General features: G+C 34.6%; 3 protein-coding genes and 1 long non-coding RNA gene across 4 annotated transcripts in view; all 4 read right to left on the reverse strand.

Moving 5' to 3' along the window:
* Positions 1–1184: 1184 nt before the first annotated feature.
* Positions 1185–6026, reverse strand: LOC124433276 (protein mono-ADP-ribosyltransferase PARP15-like). The gene is made up of 8 exons (XM_046983037.1): positions 5513–6026; positions 4774–5064; positions 4377–4598; positions 3689–3920; positions 3392–3551; positions 2479–3287; positions 1927–2238; positions 1185–1832 (listed from the first exon to the last, which is right to left on the reverse strand). Exons 1-8 carry the CDS (start codon positions 5780–5782, stop codon positions 1546–1548), a joined length of 2583 nt encoding a protein of 860 aa, XP_046838993.1. The 5' UTR covers positions 5783–6026; the 3' UTR covers positions 1185–1545.
* A 1358-nt stretch (positions 6027–7384) lies between these two features.
* LOC124433277 lies at positions 7385–9736 on the reverse strand. Its single transcript, XM_046983038.1, has 6 exons — positions 9598–9736; positions 9229–9468; positions 8490–9010; positions 8053–8239; positions 7718–7963; positions 7385–7587 (listed from the first exon to the last, which is right to left on the reverse strand). Exons 1-6 carry the CDS (start codon positions 9734–9736, stop codon positions 7385–7387), a joined length of 1536 nt encoding a protein of 511 aa, XP_046838994.1.
* An 80-nt stretch (positions 9737–9816) lies between these two features.
* LOC124449705 lies at positions 9817–10355 on the reverse strand. The gene is made up of 3 exons (XR_006949520.1): positions 10272–10355; positions 9931–10168; positions 9817–9840 (listed from the first exon to the last, which is right to left on the reverse strand). It is a non-coding gene; the product is annotated as an uncharacterized LOC124449705 (long non-coding RNA).
* A 3167-nt stretch (positions 10356–13522) lies between these two features.
* The window catches only part of LOC124433278, a 51651-nt gene continuing 46974 nt past the window's right edge, over positions 13523–18199 (reverse strand). The window contains exons 13-20 of the mRNA XM_046983039.1: positions 17027–17317; positions 16630–16851; positions 15938–16169; positions 15516–15808; positions 15182–15408; positions 14733–15085; positions 14171–14482; positions 13523–14070 (exon numbers count right to left, since the gene is read on the reverse strand). Of these exons, the coding sequence (XP_046838995.1) occupies positions 13784–14070; positions 14171–14482; positions 14733–15085; positions 15182–15408; positions 15516–15808; positions 15938–16169; positions 16630–16851; positions 17027–17317 (2217 nt within the window). The 3' untranslated portion in view covers positions 13523–13783. The remainder of the gene's footprint in view (positions 14071–14170; positions 14483–14732; positions 15086–15181; positions 15409–15515; positions 15809–15937; positions 16170–16629; positions 16852–17026; positions 17318–18199) is intronic.

Below are 18199 nucleotides of genomic sequence, written 5' to 3' on the forward strand. Positions count from 1 at the left end.
GATAAGTTAGCATTATCGATTTCTTAGAAATCTATTAATTGTTTGTACTTACAATGACAGAACAAAATATTTGCATAGTATAACCAAATTTATGGGCTGGCTATGCCAATGATCATGCCATTCAACTAGCACAATCTCATTGTTATAATTGAAAGTAGATTCAACAAGTGCCATTGCATCCAACTTACATTCAAAGGGGAGTTTACTTGTCTAACAAGGATTAATAAGTTTGGTATAAAATTACATTTTTACGGAATCGAATAAAATTACATTTTCATGGAATGGAACAAAATTACATTTTTACAGAATGGAATAAATTACATTTATACTGAATGGAATAAAATTGCATTTTTACAGAATGGAATAAAATTACATTCATACAGAATGGAATAAAATTGCATTTTTACAGAATGGAATAAAATTACATCTTCGTAAAATAAATGGAATAAAATTACATTTCTATGTAAAATTTTGATAGTTGAATTTAAATTTGAAACTAGTATCTACTCTTGCCTTCCTTTAGAAGTTCAGTCATTTTACTTCTCTATTCAAATAAGGTTAAATGGATGCATCCAAGTCTGCTAAAATGTGTGAAAGTCAACAGAATAACTTTCCAATACTTAGAAAGCTATGGTGATTGGTGGTGGAAATGATGGTGACGCCGTGCCAACTTACTATCATCATGTCATTCATTGATTTCCTAAGGCAACTTTAGGCTATTATAATTTATAAGCAAGCAACATCAAAGTTCAAACACAATAACATGATGACTGCCGCGATCGTTCAAGTCTCAAAATCTTCCTCGGCCTCCGAAAGATTCCAATTTTCACATAAAGCCCGAATCAAAATCTACGTTATAGTGCTAATCCTCTGACTGAAACTTATCACAAAAAGTAAGGCACCACTAAGTTTATTTTTGAAGAATATCCAAAAGTCTGCTAGAATACGCGGAGCGTTTTTAAGTTTGGTAAGCATCCCTCTGAAAAGTTTGAAATTTCGGAATTAGAAAAGTCCTTCAAAACTTCTAATCAGAACGCCTATCAAGAAATGCCTGTCGTTTGCATTAACAGAGAAAATCACTCGACAAAACAACACCGTACAAAATCTTAACACTTGAGCATTTTTATAATTGGAATATACATTGTCGAAGTAAGAAGTGCAGAAAATATAAAACACAATACAAATACTTCTCTAAGTGAATGTTTGAATATAGGCAAAAAACGTTGAGCAAAGTCAGTGGAACTAAAATACATCAGAATCAATAAATCATGTGCAGGAAACTTATTGGTGGGACTAAATCCCAGCTTAGTCAACCTTTATGATAAGTGCATTGATTAAACGTAAATACGATAATTCAATAATTACTGTTACTAAACAGCTTTTGGTGCAATGAATTTTTCATTTCTACTAAAAAATAACTGATCGATTATGTTGGACATTTTATTATGATCCCTACTTCACAGGCAATTGTTCATTGAGACATTTTGAATAAATACATGATCGAAAGAAGAAAACTTTCGTGCATCTTAAAATAATTGACTTAAGTTACTTAAAAGTAATAAGATATTCAGTATAATACTGGTAATCTTTAAACATTACAAATATTGAAGGGTTTTTGGTGTCATCGACGACAGAATCATAAGTTTCATTTGGATCTGCGGTGTTTTTTGATGGTGGAACCAACATGGTTGGATTACCCTTAGCGTAGTCACCAACCAAAACTCTAGCGTAGTACACATAACGTAATCCATTTGCATCTTTTGGAGAAAATTTTTCCTGAAGGGAATAGCTGGCATCTCGTGCAAAATAAACACCTTTACCATAAGCGATGGCTATAGATTTAAAAAATAACCAACGAAAACATAAAAAACATTGGAGTTAATTAAATGAAAAAAGATTAAAAAAATAACATCATAAGAACAATACCATTTTTTCCAGCAAAGTTTCTGTTCAGTCCACCTGAATTAATTTTTTCAACATTATCCTTCGAAGTACCATGAAAGAGTTGTTTCTCTTTATCTGCAAAGTCTGCGTCGCCATATTTTTCTTTCATAGCCTTACGTTTTACATTATACACCTCATATATACGCTGGTTTTGTATTCTTTCAATCTTCACTATTTCGTTGCTTGCGGTCTTGTCAAATGCGTTTTTCACTTTCATATATTCATCACTCTTAGGTTGAAGTTCGAAGGCATGATATACATTATCGTCTGGAGGTGTTTCCCAATAGTCAGGAACTACAAAACCAAACGAAACATTTAAAAGTTTATTATTGAAGATGCAGTGTGAAAAAAAAGATTAATTCAGCTTGAAAAAAAGTGCAAGATCAAAGCATTCAACTCATTCAACCCACTCGTTCCTATTTCTCAAAAAAATATACCACTAAATTTAATACGGCGAAATTCCCCCATTGCACTTGAGCAAGAATTGAAATTTACTCTTCTAACGCACAGTTTCCGCACTTAAAATGATCCTACCTTTGCTGTTTTCTTTTTCTTCAATTTCTTTAAACATATTGCCCAATTCGTCGTTAATTTTAGGGAAATCTTTAACATTACCATTAATACACGCCTCTCCTTTGGTGAAGTCTATCTTAATAGTGACATCAAAGTTACGCTCTACTTCAGAAATTTTTTTCTTTTCACTCTCGCCAAATTTTTTGATTGTTTCATTACAAATGGTATGCTTTTTGAGATTTTCTTTCATTCTCTTTAAAAAGTCTGACCAGCCACTTTCAACACACTTCATGTCATCGGAAAATATCTTGACTGACAAACCACTCGCTTCAGGAGCCTTTACCTTAATCTTTGATTTACAAAATTTAAAACTTTTAGAACTTTTTTTTGGATTGCGTCTTGCTTCTGGTTCAGATGAAAAATATTTTTTCGTTGCATCTTTAAATTGATCAAACTTTCCCTTCTCAAATATCACGATGCGAACCAAATTCAGAGTTGGATTTTTGCTAAGGGCCATTCGGCTTATATTATCGAATATCAAAGTCACAGATTCCCTTTCCGAGAAACCCATTGCTCCGGCACCGATGGCAGAAAATGATACATCTGTAATGCCTTTTCCTGACAAATCATCGAAAAAATTGTCGAGACATTTCTTCAGATCTTGATAGCTGGGTTTCCCGGGGCCTATGACATGAGCAATTTGATTAACTAACAACTTTCCAGCACCAGTATACTGTGTTGAAAACAGAGGGGCTGTTCCAAGGGCTTTGCATTCCTCTTTGATTTTATCACCACCAGCTTTGACCAAAGCCTTGGCGACCCCCCCCCCCCTTGCAACGAGAAGTTTTCATTAGTCACGTGCATTATCAATTGAGTGGTTTCTTGGCTGATGTCAGCGCAGACGACTTCAACTCTAGGTGTTTGTCTTGAAAACTTTACCTCTAGGCTACCGTCTGAGTTTTCACTTGTTGTTGCGCTACTTGGTGTAAAGGATTGTACAAATGCAGATTGTGATTGGCCAGGAAAACCCAAATCGTGTGATGAAATATTTGTTTTAGTTGCTGATAAAATAGGCTTCATCTCTTCCACAGCACCTGAATACAACAAAAAATATTGTAAGTGTGTTGCGAAGGCAATACCTGGTGGTCTTACTTATTATTGCATCGAATGAAACACCATCAATGTTTGAGTTAAGCTTCGTTTTAAATAACTACATCATTATTTAACAAACCTAAGAATGCAACAACGGTTTGTTTATCTCCACCGTACGTCACGAATCGAACATTATTAACTTTCGATTGAGGATTCACAGTAAAATAAGAAGCGACTTCTTCAAAAAAGATTTTAACAACCTCCGACCGTGGGAATTTTAAATTTCCAGTTCCAATGGCGGGAAATGCGATCGAATGGAAGTTTTGGCTTTCGCTTTTCGTGACACAATTCTTTACTATAGACCTGAGAACCTGCGTATGGGCAAAATTATACGATTGAAGACGCATGAATGTAGCCTGGCAATCTGCAGACTATGAGTAAAAGGAAATAATTAAATAGGGTACCAAACAAAGTTACAACAGTAGCGTAGCAAGCTAGATAAAGGAGAGGGGCACCATTTTCCTATATAACCCATAAAAAACAATTGAATTGAAAAGAACACATTACAGCAGAATATGCCTATGTATATATGGGACCCACAACTGCCGAGTTTGCTACGTCACCATACAAAGTTAGAATTGAGACTTACAATGTTGTAACCGCTGCAGATCGAAAGCCCAAATAAACAAACGTGTTGTCAGAAAATGCATTATAGTAGAATGAAATACAAATCATTCAATTTTACTCGTAGTACTCATTTTAAAACATGATGCTTGCTGTTTTCTCCAAAGCATGTCAACTAAGATCATCTAATTTTCTTTGTTTACCTTGGCTCCATCGCCCTGTTGCCATTCAGATAAACAAACATGATAAACACTTTTGCAGTTGAGTTTTCCACCTCCAGTTACCACAACACCTCCAACTTTAATTTCACCAATTTTCTTGCATTCCTCCAAAATGTCGTTCCCGGCAACTTTAAGTAAAGCCTTTCCAACAGGATTGGCATTTAAATCCATTTTTTCATTTGTACTATTTACAATAACATCAACCTAGAGACAACATGTATAATTTATGAACTACATATTTCACTGAAGGTTATTAAAATCAAAAAGCAGCAAGCACCATTAAGTGAGAGAGAGTAAAAATCACAGGGGTTACAGTCTGCTCATTTCTCTTACCCGCTTCCAACAGCACTGTAAATTGACAACGTTCTGGCCAGCCTACCTTTTCTTTTGCAATGTCACCAACAGCTATGGTGATTCTTTGACCGGAAGTGATTTTTACAGCTTTATCATTAACGTAAGACATAGAATCGAATGGAAGATTCATTGATGATTTCCCATCCGGCTTATGATCATCCTCAGCAACAGCGAAATCATCTTTGGCTTCGTCAAGATCGTGAGCCATAATTTTCTCAATCACACAGTTATGATTTTTTTCAATTCCACTAATGATGGTATTTGTTGCATCCAAACTCATTTGTTTCTTCATTCCCGGTTTGGAAAGTGGGAAGGTCTAAAATGTGAAGGAAAGACATTATTTTAATAATTCCCACAAATTTTCATAGATCAAGAACTTTAAGTGATAAGTGATTGACCACGTACATAACCACAGTGGATCATGTGGATCACGATTTAGTTAATATCCAACTATACTCCATTTAACAGAGTTTTATGGATTACAATGCAAGGACATGTGGTCTAAAGGTAACTTAATACTCACAGAAATAAAGAAACCCAAACATCACATGTACAGGCTTTTTCGGAAAAATTATTTTAAAATTTATATGTTCGACCACATAAAAGCAACGGAAAAGATCACGTATTGTACGTCACTACGATACATTGAGGTCACAAATACAAAAGCTTGTAATTATCTTTTGACAAGTTCAATTAACAAACCAAATCTGTCCGAAATAAAGAAAATCAAGAGTTGTTCGAAAGAAAACACCAGAAATACGAACCTTTGAATTAATTCCCCCTGCCTTCTTATCAAGAAATTCTATCATTTTCTTTTTTCCTTTTGAAGTTCCCTTCACTCGAAGTGAATTTGCATCGGCAGTTTTTTCAACATAAACTCCTTCATTTTTCAATTCCTGCATTTTGTTCATGATTTTGTCCCAACGATGTTCTTGTAGGAAACGAACTTTTGCGGATATCACTGGTTTAAAGACGCCGTTGTCAATTTCATTTTCGGCAATTAAATTTCTCAAATCTTGTTCGGCATCCTTCATCTTAGATTCCTCACAAATAATCCAGATGTTATCTGGATTCGTGAGTTCAGTGCATATTAAAACCTTGTTTTTATTCAATTGCTCTTTTATAAACGTCGATAAATGGTCGGACTTTGCCAAAAATTTTCCAGTTTCTTCATCAATCTTTACTAACTTTTCTGACGTTTTCGATTTTATGATTTCAACAACTCGTTCTTCCTAATTTGTCAAGACACCGACATTAAAAATATTCACGTACTATATACAACTATATGTATGATAACAACATCCATGAATGACGCACCTAATCAAGCTCAAGTTAATAAAAAATTCTTATAAAAGTGAGCTGCCTGAAGAAGCATGTTTACACCATATTTAGATATGTTAATTAGTGATAGTGAAAACGAAAGTGTTACGCGATATTCACTGATAAGTTAACTGCGGTATAATTTTTATAGAAGAGAATTTCGTATTTATTTAACTTTACCTCACGTTACCAGGCTCCTTCAAGAACATCAACTGAGGCTGTAAACCTTTAGCGCCAACATGGCCTTCAACCTCTTTAAGAATCAACATTATCTTGTCTTTTTAATGCTTCGTTGGCTATCTTACATTTTGTGCGTTTTAAGAAATCAATCTGACGATCACTCATCTCAATTTTAATAACGTGTATTTTATCAAGATCCTCAAAAACTTTCAACTTCATGTTTTTCACGCCTTCAGCTGTCCCAAGAACAGTCAATTTACTTCCGGTACTCCCTCCAATACCAGGAATTTCCACATCTGGAAACTCGACCAACAGGTCTGTGAAATATCCAATGGCAATGAAAAAATTAAACTTCTCTTTATCTTTTATCTCAATATCAAGGGAATCCTTCTTGGCGGCAGCTGTGAGTTTATCAACCAGTTTTTGAATATCTTTCTTTTTTGTGATGACATCGATTTTGCGTCCGATAAGAACAATGCCGGACTTTTCAAATTTAACCTTGATTTCAGATTCATCTCTATTTTCAAGAACATCCTGCTTTACTTGATCAAATACAAATGTAGGAATCGTTAAAGTTTCCTTTCCAAATGAATCGACAAATGTTTTCAACCTTGTAGTAAGATGTTCTCCATCTTTGGGATCTTCAACATCCTTTGTAAAATGAGCAGTCGACTTGGTTTCATCGTATTTCATTGACTTTAAATCAAACTGTAACAAATCGTCATGAAACAATACATGTTTAATGACGTCACCGTCAGCATAGATGTCGCCATGATATTCTTTTGTTTTACTTTCATCTTCATCCAATTCATCAAAATCTTCATATAAAGGCAGCACAGTTAAAGACGTCTCGTTAATGACATGATCTTTCTTCACCAAGTTGGAAACAACTAAAATGAAATTTCAATTCAAGTTTAGCCCCATTATGTCAATTTTCATATGAAACGCAAGTTGAGCAATACCAAATCACAGAGTCTTTTTAAGTATCTATAGATCATGACGCATGAGGTTCACATCTAAAGTTGGTATACTACAAAGCTAATTCAATATTTAATCAAAAATTAAATCCTTTTAAAGTAAAGACGGTTACAAAGAAAAATACCTGACGAACTTTCAAAAAAAGTTTGGCAATTCCGTTATTTTGTCAAATCCATATTGATGACTTCACCTCCACCAATTCTTTGATTTCCAAATTTGTGTTTGACATCATCTTTAGTTGTGGTTTTTGGTATTTTCTTCACTCTTATCCCCTTGGTCAGTGGAGCAAATTTCAAAGACACTGAACGCCCTCCTAATGTCAAATTTTTGGAGCTGTTTTTTTCTTTATAATCATCTTCATCTAGAAATCATTCAAAATTTATTCAATAATCCATGACGTGGTACAAGTATTCAATCAAGCCAAAAATAAAGTGCGAACTATTAAAATCATTGAGGTGTACTGTAATCTTTGATCATCGAAATAAAAAAACCTTTCATTTCCTCTTCAAGGATAACAACAGCTTTTCCATGTTTTCCAAGAAATATCTTCAAGACAAATGTATTCTTCTTTGATTCAACAAAGTTCTTCAATGTCTCCACGTTGATATCAGGACTGAGATTTGTCACCATCAATATACTTCGGTCCTCGGTGGGTACGTAGTCAGCGGTCACTTGAAGCGGACTCTCTTCGTGTACAAGAAGTGTTTCTTTGGCCTTTTTCAACACGTTTTCAGCGTCTAAGGAGATTCGTTCAAGCAACATATACATTACCACAAACAATCACATATTGATATAATTTTTTATCCTTTGAGTTTATATCTACTACCTTTTAAGGAAACGTAAGTCAACCGAGCTACGGTTGGAGACAATCGCGTAAATCCTTTTTTTCCATCACGAAGTTCACCTCCACCACATCTTCGTTTGTTTTCAAAAAATAGTGTAATCGAGTCGTTGGTGCAGGACTCTTTAAAACCACTAACATAAATTGTAGCTTTGTCTTCATCATCTTCTGCCTGAAATGAATCAACGTCGTCATTGTTGCCCAAGGCAATGTTTTGCATTTTCCTTTTGTTGGAGACAATTACGCGTAAGATAAACTGCGCGGTAAAGTGAATAATTTGACACCAGGAGTACATGTAATAAACTGTGCAGTTTGCAAAACTCGTGTTCATAGACGATATAATTAGGTAAAAATAACCACACGAAAATTACCAGAACAGTTTTCAAATATGATTTTTATTATTAAACATTTTTATATCTTACCGTAATTTTAACGGATTCCGTCTTGGCGGCAGATGTGAGCTCATCGACCAATTTTTCGATCTCTTTTTTTCTCATCATGATTTTTTCCTTGAGTCCAAAAAAAACAACGTTTGGCTTCTCAAATCTTACCTCGATATCTGAGTCAACTTTGTTTTCAAGAACCTTCAGCTTCACTTGATCGAAAATATCTGTGGGAATTACCAACGTTTCCTTTCCAAAAGAATTAACGTATACTTTTAACCTTTTACTTAGATCTTCTCCATCCTTACGATCTTCAACATCCTTTGTAAATTGAAAAGTCGACGTGGTTTCATCGTATGTCACTGACTTTAAATCAATCTGAGACATATTGTGATGACGCATCATATAGTCAACGACGTCGCTTTCACAAGGGATGTCGCCATGAAATTCTCTTATTTTGTTTTCAGGTTCGTCCAATTCTTCAAAATCTTCATATAAAGGCAGCACAGTTAAAGATGTCTCCTTAATGACATGATCTTTCTTTACCAAGTTGGAAACAACTAAAATGAAATTTCAATTCAAGTTCAGCCCATTATGTCAATTTTCATATGAAACGCAAGTTGAGCAATACCAAATCACAGGGTCTTTTTAAGTATCTATAGATCATGACACATGAGGTTCACATCTAAAGTTGGTATACTACAAAGCTAATTCAATATTTAAACAAAAATTAAATCCTTTTGAAAAAAAGACGGTTACAAAAAGAAAGTTGACATACCAGACGAACTTTCAAAAAAAAGTTCGGCAATTCCGTTATTTTGATCATAATCCATATTGATGACTTCACCTCCACCAAATCTATGATTTAAAAATTTGTATTTGACATCATCTTTAGTTGTGTTTTTTGGTATTTTCTTCACCCTTATCCCCTTGGTCAGTGGAGCAAATTTCAAAGAAACTGAACGCCCTTCTAACGTCAAATTTTTGGAGCTGTTTTTTTCTTTATAATTATCTTCATCTAGAAATCATTCAAAATTTATTCAATAATCCATGACGTGGTACAAGTATTCAATTAAGACAAAAATAAAGTGCAAACTATTAAAATCATTGAAGTGTACTGTAATCTTTGATCATCGACCTAAAATACCTTTAATTTCCTCTTCAAGGATAACAACAGCTTTTCCATGTTTTCCAAGAAATATCTTTAAGACAACTGTATTCTTCTTTGATTCAACAAAGTTCTTCAATGTCTCCACGTTGATATCAGGACTGAGATTTGTCACCATCAATATACTTCGGTCCTCGGTGGGTACGTAGTCAGCGGTAACTTGAACGGACTCCCTTGTGTACAAGAGGTGTTTCTTTGGCCTTTTCAGCACGTTTTCAGCGTCTAAGGAGATTCGTTCAAGCAACATATACATTACCACAAACAATCACATATTGATATAATTTTTTTATCCTTTGAGTTTATATCTACTACCTTTTGAGGAAACGTAAGTCAAACGAGCGACGGTTGGTGTCAATCGCTCAAATCCTTCTTTCCCATCACGAAGTTCGCCTCCACCAGTTCTTCGTTTATTTTCAAAAAATAGTGCGATCCTTTCATCATTCGTTGACTCTTTAAGACCGCTGACATAGATCGTGGCTTTATCCTCGTCATCTTTTGTAGGAACTGAATCAACGTCGTCATTGTTGCCCGAGGCACTGTTTTCATTTTCCTAAACGAAAGCAATCATATTTACGATGAATAACACGGTTTGCATAACTCGTGCTCACAGACCATATAGTTTGGTAAAAAATTTAACCATAAAATATAAATACCTGAGTAGTTTTCAACCATGAACTGTATGACCGAACATCAAGTTCACAACCATTAATTATTTGTTTTTGAGGATGATTTAAGACTTTTACAGAATCTATGAAAAAAAATACAGTTGTGATATGAAGGAAGCTAGTTGATTATCAGGCTTTGTACCATTTATTTTCAGTCATCTTTACTCTAGAGTTATTGATACAAGAATTACTAATTGTATAGACATACAGCATGTCAAACTTTGAACTAACATAAAAGAAACACAAGCTGGGGACCGTTCAATCGCTCTTAAAACGTTCAGAGTGAATAAGTGAAAACGATAGTTCACAAAATAGAATTGCATTAGTGCATTATGAAATGTCAGATTATTGAGCTCAACTATGAAAGGCAGAAAACATACTGCACTAAATAATTGATATAAAGTTTTACTTTTGATAAATTTATTTGTCAACACAAACCTTCCGAAAAGTGAAAGATTACAAAAACAACACCTTTCTCCAGTTTAACCTCATCAACTTCACCTCCACCATTACTTTTCTTCTGAAAGTGAATCGTGAATTTATCTTCACCTACTCCTGATGGAGGATTTAAAACGACAATTGTTCTACTGTCATCCATTGCGTACAGTTGACCAATTCATAAACGCTAGGCCATAATCACCTCTGTCAGAGACCTAAAATTGTGAAATCGCCAAATCGAATTTCACTTTCACTACAATTCCACGAAAAGTATAAACAATCGTGTGGATTTTGTGTTTTGTCACGTGTTTTCTTGGTAGATTGCGGGCTCAAGGTATAACATAAAAAAATAATTGAATAAAAGTAAATAGCAATGTTGGTTAAAGTCAACAGCATAATATATTATATGAAAACAAATGAAATGGCTTAGTTACATTGAGAAACAGAGTCAAAGGTTGTTAAAGGTATTATGAAAATAATTATCACAGAACTTATGGAAGTTAAATATACGTGTTTATATATTATGTCATTCATTAAAATTTGCTTCCAATTGTAATTTATACTAACAATTGTACAATATGCTGTTGGATATTAAATGTCCAATTGTAAGTTATTGTAAAATTACAGATAAATTCTCAGAAAAAGTTCATCTTTTGTTGAATGATCCTTTAATCAATGAATAATGGGCCTCTACAGAATCCAGGAACATGTAGCATGTTATGTAAGGAGTATACTTATATACAAGGCCCATTTGGGCTCTTTGACACAAATAGAACTCCAAATGATGACATACAAAATTTTGTTCTTAAAGACTCACTGTTAGACATTACTACGACTGATAACCACATCAGAAATGAATAAGCTAACTTTGATCATTACAATTTATAGATTGAGTTGAAAAATCTTAACTCAAGTTTACAAGGTGCAAGTTATGATGTAGAATTTTCATTAAAGTAAGCAAAACAGTTCAATATGTTCAGAATATAGTTTTGGATTTACAGTATGTCAAATTGTTTTATGTTGATGTTTAATCCAGAAATTTAAATAAATATCAACTGCAATCAACACTTTACCATTATACAGGTGTACCATTATATATCATGCTATTGCTCATCTTAGCCAACCTGCAAGTCAGGCCATTGTACATACGTAAATCTCAGATAAGTTTGCATTATCGATTTCTTTAGAAATCTATTAATTGTTTGTGCTTGCAATGACAGAACAAAATATTTTCTCAGTATAACCAAATTTGTGGCTGTGCCATTCTAATAGCATGATCTTATCATTACTATTGAAAGTAAATTCAACAAGTGCTATTGCATCAAAGACAAACTTACATACAAAGGAAAGTTTACTTGCTAATAAAATTACATTTTTACAGAATGGAATAAAATTACATTTTTACAGAATGGAATAAAATTACATTTCTATGTAAAATTTTGACAGTTGAATTTAAAATTGAAACTAGAAGCTACTCTTGCCTTCCTTTAGAAGTTCAGTCATCTTACTTCTCGATTCAAATGAGGTTAAATGGATGCATCCAAGTCTGCTAAAATGTGTGAAAGTCAACAGAATAACTTTCCAATATTTATAAAGCTATGGTGGTTGGTATGTATAATTTCTGATTTGACACCTTCTAGTGCATGCGACTTTTTATTTCTTCATACTAAGAGCTTCTTTGTGTATTGTGTAATTACATGGCCCCAGCAACTGCATACCCTCCTGCACTGTTTTGTGCCAGCTCAACAAGGATATTGTTTTCCCGCCAACCTTTTCCCATTGAGATTTTGAACAGTTTTTGATGCATCAGAACAGTGCTTGAATTCAACATAGGCAAAGCCAGACTTCCATTCAATGTTTCTCACCTTTAATACCAAACTCAGCTATGAGCTTGCAAATGAGCTTTCAAATTCATCTTGTGTCAGGGCCTCCGGTAATCTGCCAAAATACACTCTGTAAGACATCATCCGCTTATATCATTGAATATGTGAGGATTCAAATAATATTAGCAGGCAAAAAGCGCGCACCAAGCAGAACTTTCATTTATACAAATCTTTGTTTATGATGCACGTTTTCGGCCATTTTCCGCCAATTTACTAATTGCTTCATTGCGCGTGAATTTTACCAATCGTCCGCTGGCTGTCTAATGAAAAAGTGCGACTTACAGATTTGAAAAAGCGGGTCCGCACGGCGTGCATGTTGTGTAGTGGAAATGATGGTGACGCGGTGACAACTTACTATCATTATGTCATTCATTGATTTCTTAAGGCAACTTTAAGCTATTACAAGCAAGCAACACCAAAGTTAAAACACAAAAAGATGATGACTGCCGCGATCGTTTAAGTCTCAAAATCTTCCTCGGCCTCCGAAAGATTCCAATTTCTACATAAAGCCCGAATCAAAATCTACGTTATAGTGCTAATCCTCTGACTGCAACTTATCACAAAAAAATAAGGCACCACTAAGTTTATTTTTGAAGGATATCTAAAAGTCTGCTATAATGCGCAGAGCGTTTTTAAGTTTGGTAAGCATCCCTCTGAAAAGTTTGAAATTTCGGAATTAGAAAAGTCCTTCAAAACTTCTAATCAGAACGCCTATCAAGAAATGCCTATCGTTTGCATTAACAGAGAAAATCACTCGAAAAAACAACACTGTAAAAAATCTCAACACTTGAGCATTTTTTTTAATTGGAATATACATTGTCGAAGTAAGAAGTGCAGAAAATATAATACACAATACAAATACTTCTCTAAGTGGAACTAAAATACATCAGAATCAACAAATCATGTGCAGGAAACTTATTGGTGGGACTAAATCCCAGCTTAGTCAACCTTTATGATAAGTGCATTGATTAAACGTAAATACGATAATTCAATAATTACTGTTACTAAATAGCTTTTGGTGCAATGAATTTTTCATTTCTACTAAAAAATAACTGATTGATAATGTTGGACATTTTATTATGATCCCTACTTCACAGGCAATTGTTCATTGAGACATTTTGAATAAATACATGATCGAAAGAAGAAAAATTTTGTGCATCTTAAAATAATTGACTTAAGTTACTTAAAAGTAATAAGATATTCAGTATAATACTGGTAATCTTTAAACATGACAAATATTGAAGGATTTTTGGTGTCGTTGACGACAGAATCATAGGTTTCGTTTGGATCTGCGGTGTTTTTTGATGGTGGAACCAACATGGTTGAATTACCCTTAGCGTAGTCACCAACCAAAACTCTAGCGTAGTACACATAACGTAATCCATTTGCATCTTTTGGAGAATATGTTTCCCTAAGGGAATAGCTGGCATCTCGTGCAAAATAAACACCTTTACCAAAAGCGGTGGCTATAGATTTAAAAAATAACCAACGAAAACATAAAAAACATTGGAGTTAATCCATTGAAAAAAGATAAAAAATAGAAATTAAACGTCCCAAGTACAATACCATGTATTCCAGCAAAGCTTCTGTTCAGTCCACCTGAATTAATTTTTTCAACATTATCCTTCGAAGTACCATGAAAGAGTTGTTTCTCTTTATCTGCAAAGTCTGCGTCGCCATATTTTTCTTTCATAGCCTTACGTTTTACATTATACAGCTCATATATACCCTGGTTTTGTATTCTTTCAATCTTCACTATTTCGTTGCTTGCGGTCTTGTCAAATGCCTTTTTCACCTTCATATATTCATCACTCTTAGGTTGAAGTTCGAATGCATGATATACATTATGGTCTGGAGGGGTTTCCCAATAGTCAGGAACTACAAAACCAAACGAAACATTTAAATATGCAATATTGAAGATGCAGTGTGAAAAAAAAGATTAATTCATTCAAAATAGGTTAAAAAAAAGTGCAAGATTAAAGCATTCAACTCATTCAACCCATTCGTTCCTATTTCTCAAAAAAATATACCACTAAATTTCAATACGTCGAAATTCCCCCATTGCCCTTGAGCAAGAATTGAAATTTACTCTTCTAACGCACAGTTTCCGCACTTAAAATGATCCTACCTTTGCTGTTTTCTTTTTCTTCAATTTCTTTAAACATATTGCCCAATGCGTCGGTAATTTCAGGGATATCTGAAACATGACCATTAATACAGGCCTCTCCTTTGGTGAAGTCTACCTTAATTGTGACATCAAAGTTACGCTCTACTTCACGAATTTTTTTCTTTTCACTCTCGCCAAATTTTTTGATTGTTTCATTACGAATGTTATGCTCCATGATATTTTCTTCCATTCTCTTTAAAAAGTCTGACCAAGCACTTTCAACATACTTCATGTCATCGGAAAATATCTTGACTGACAAACCACTCGCTTCAGGATCCTTTAACCTAATCTTTGGTTTACCAAATTTCTTCGAACGAAAACATTAAAACTTTTAAAACTTTTTTGGATTGCGTCTTGCGTCTGGTTCAGATGAAAAATATGTTTTCGTTGCATCTTTAAATTGATCAAACTTTCCCTTCTCAAATATCACGATGCGAACCAAATTCAGAGTTGGATTTTTGCTAAGGGCCATTCGGCTTATATTATCGAATATCAAAGTCACAGATTCCCTTTCCGAGAAACCCATTGCACCGGCACCGATGGCAGAAAAGGATACATCTGTAATGCCTTTTCCTGACAAATCATCGAAAAATTGTCGAGACATTTCTTCAGATCTTGATAGCTGGGTTTCCGGGGCCTATGACATGAGCAATTTGATTAACTAACAACTTTCCAGCACCAGTATACTGTGTTGAAAACAGAGGGCTGTTCCAAGGGCTTTGCATTCCTCTTCGATTTTATCACCACCAGCTTTGACCAAAGCCTTGGCGACCCCTGCAACGAGAAGTTTTCATTAGTCACGTGCATTATCAATTGAGTGGTTTCTTGGCTGATGTCAGCGCAGACGATTTCAACTCGAGGTGTTTGTTTTGGAAACTTTACCTCTAGGCTACCGTCTGAGTTTTCACTTGTGGTTGCGCTACTTGGTGTAAAGGATTGTACAAATTCAGATTGTGATTGGCCAGGAAAACCCAGATCGTGTGATGGAATATTTGTTTTAGTTGCTGATAAAATAGGCTTCATCTCTTCCACAGCACCTGAATACAACAAAAAATATTCTAAGTGTGTTGCCAAGGCAATGCCTTACTTATTATTGCATCGAATAAAACACCATCAATATTTGACTTATGGTTCACTTTAAAAAACTACATCATTATTTAACAAACCTAAGAATGTATCAACGGTTTCTTTATCTCCACCGTACGCCACGAATCGAACATTATTAACTTTCGATTGAGGATTCACATTAAAATAAGAAGTGACTTCTTCAAAAAAGATTTTAACAACCTCCGACCGTGGGAATTTCAAGTTTCCAGTTCCAATGGCGGGAAATGCGATCGAATGGAAGTTTTGGCTTTCGCTTTTCGTGACACAATTCTTTACTATAGACCTGAGAACCTGCGTATGTAAAAAATTATATGATTGAAGACGCTTGAATGTAGCCTGCCAATCTGCAGACTACGAGTGAAAGGGAATAAATAAATAGGGTAACAAACAAAGTTACAACAGTAGCATGGCAAGTTCGATAAAGGAGAGGGGCACCATTTTCCTATATAACCCGTAAAAAGCAATTGACTTGAAAAGAACGTAATAAAGCAGAATGTGCTTATATATATATATATTGAACCCACAACTGTCGAGTTTGCTACGTCACTATACAAAGTTACAATTAAGACTTACAATGTTGTAACTGCTGCAGATCGAAAGGCCAAATAAACAAATGTGTTGTCAGAAAATGCATTATAGAAGAATGAAATACAAATCATTCAATTTTACTCGTAGTACTCATTTTAAAACATGATGCTTGCTGTTTTCTCCAAAGCATGTCAACTAAGATCATCTAATTTCCTCTGTTTACCTTGGCTCCATTGCCCTGTTGCCACTCAGATAAACGAACATGATAAACACTTTTGCAGTTGAGTTTTCCACCTCCAGTTACCACAACACCTCCAACTTTAATTTCACCAATTTTCTTGCATTCCTCCAAAAAGTCATTCCCGGCAACTTTAAGTAAAGCCTTTCCAACAGGATTCGCATTTAAATCCATTTTTTCATTTGTACTATTGACAATAACATCAACCTAGAGGCAACATGTATAATTTATGCATTACATATTTTACAGAAGATAATACAAGTCCATCAGCAGCAAGCACCATTAAGTGAGGGAGAGTAAAAATCCCAGGGACTGCAGTCTGCTCATTTCTCTTACCCGCTTCCAACAGGTCTGTAAATTGACAACGTTATGGCCAGCTTACCTTTTCTTTTGCAATGTCACCAACAGCTATGGTGATTCTTTGACCGGAAGTCATTTTTACAACTTTATCATTAACGTAAGACATAGAATCGAATGGAAGATTCATTGATGATTTCCCATCCGGCTTATGATCATCCTCAGCAACAGCGAAATCATCTTTGGCTTCGTCAAGATCGTGAGCCATAATTTTCTCAATCACACAGTTATGTTTTTTTTCAATTCCACTAATGATGGCATTTGTTGCATCCAAACTCATTTGTTTCTTCATTCCCGGTTTGGAAAGCGGGAAGGTCTAAAATGTAAAGGAGACATTATTTTAATAATTCCCATAAATTTTCATAGATCAAGAACTTTAAGTGATAAGTGATTGACCACGTACATAACCACACTAGATCATGTGGATCACGATTTAGTTAATACCTAACTATAATCCATTTAACAGAGTTTTATGGATTACAATGCAAGGACATGTGGTCTAAAGGTAACTTAATACTCACAGAAATGAAGAAACCCAAACATTACATATACAGGCTTTTTCAGAAAAATTATTTCAAAATTTATATGTTCGACCACATAAAAGCGACCGAAAAGATCACGTATTCTACGTCACTGCGATCCATTGAGGTCACAAATACAAAAGCTTGTAATTATCTTTTGACCAGATCAATTAACAAACCAAAACTGTCCGAAATAAAGAAAATCAAGAGTTGTTCGAAAGAAAAACACCAGAAATACGAACCTTTGAATTAATTTCCCTTGCCTTCTTATCAAGAAATTCTATCATTTTCTTTTTTCCTTTTGGAGTTCCCTTCACTCGAAGTGAATTTGCATCGGCAGTTTTTTCAACATCAACTCCTTCATTTTTCAATTCCTGCATTTTGTTCATGATTTCGTCCCAACGATGTTCTTGTAGGAAACGAACTTTTGCGGACATCACTGGTTTAAAGACGCCGTTGTCAATTTTTTTTTCGGCAATTAAATTTCTCAAATCTTGTTCGGCATTCTTCATCTTAGATTCTTCACAAATAATCCAGATGTTACCTGGATCCATGAGTTCAGTGCATATTAAAACCTTCTTGTTATTCAATTGCTCTTTTATAAACGTCGATAAATGGTCGGACTTGGCCAAAAATTTTCCAGTTTCTTCATCAATCTTTACCAACTTTTCTGACGT

Source organism: Xenia sp. Carnegie-2017, unplaced genomic scaffold (genome assembly GCF_021976095.1).
Source record: "Xenia sp. Carnegie-2017 unplaced genomic scaffold, XeniaSp_v1 HiC_scaffold_13, whole genome shotgun sequence".
Lineage (NCBI taxonomy): Eukaryota > Metazoa > Cnidaria > Anthozoa > Malacalcyonacea > Xeniidae > Xenia > Xenia sp. Carnegie-2017.

What these genes read in the sequence shown, in the direction of transcription:
- LOC124433276 (XM_046983037.1), bottom strand. Translation starts at nt 5,782, where the DNA reads ATGAAGGATGCCGAACAAGATTTGAGAAATTTAATTGCCGAAAATGAA. An exon ending in GTGACATTGCAAAAGAAAAG is followed by an intron (nt 4,599 to 4,773) that starts GTAGGCTGGCCA and finishes TGTTGTCTCTAG; the next exon opens with GTTGATGTTATTGTAAATAG. An exon ending in AACAGGGCGATGGAGCCAAG is followed by an intron (nt 3,921 to 4,376) that starts GTAAACAAAGAA and finishes GCCCATACGCAG; the next exon opens with GTTCTCAGGTCTATAGTAAA.
- LOC124433277 (XM_046983038.1), bottom strand. Translation starts at nt 9,736, where the DNA reads ATGGTGACAAATCTCAGTCCTGATATCAACGTGGAGACATTGAAGAAC. An exon ending in CCTTGAAGAGGAAATTAAAG is followed by an intron (nt 9,469 to 9,597) that starts GTATTTTAGGTC and finishes AATGATTTCTAG; the next exon opens with ATGAAGATAATTATAAAGAA. An exon ending in GACTTACGTTTCCTTAAAAG is followed by an intron (nt 7,964 to 8,052) that starts GTAGTAGATATA and finishes GAATCTCCTTAG; the next exon opens with ACGCTGAAAACGTGTTGAAA.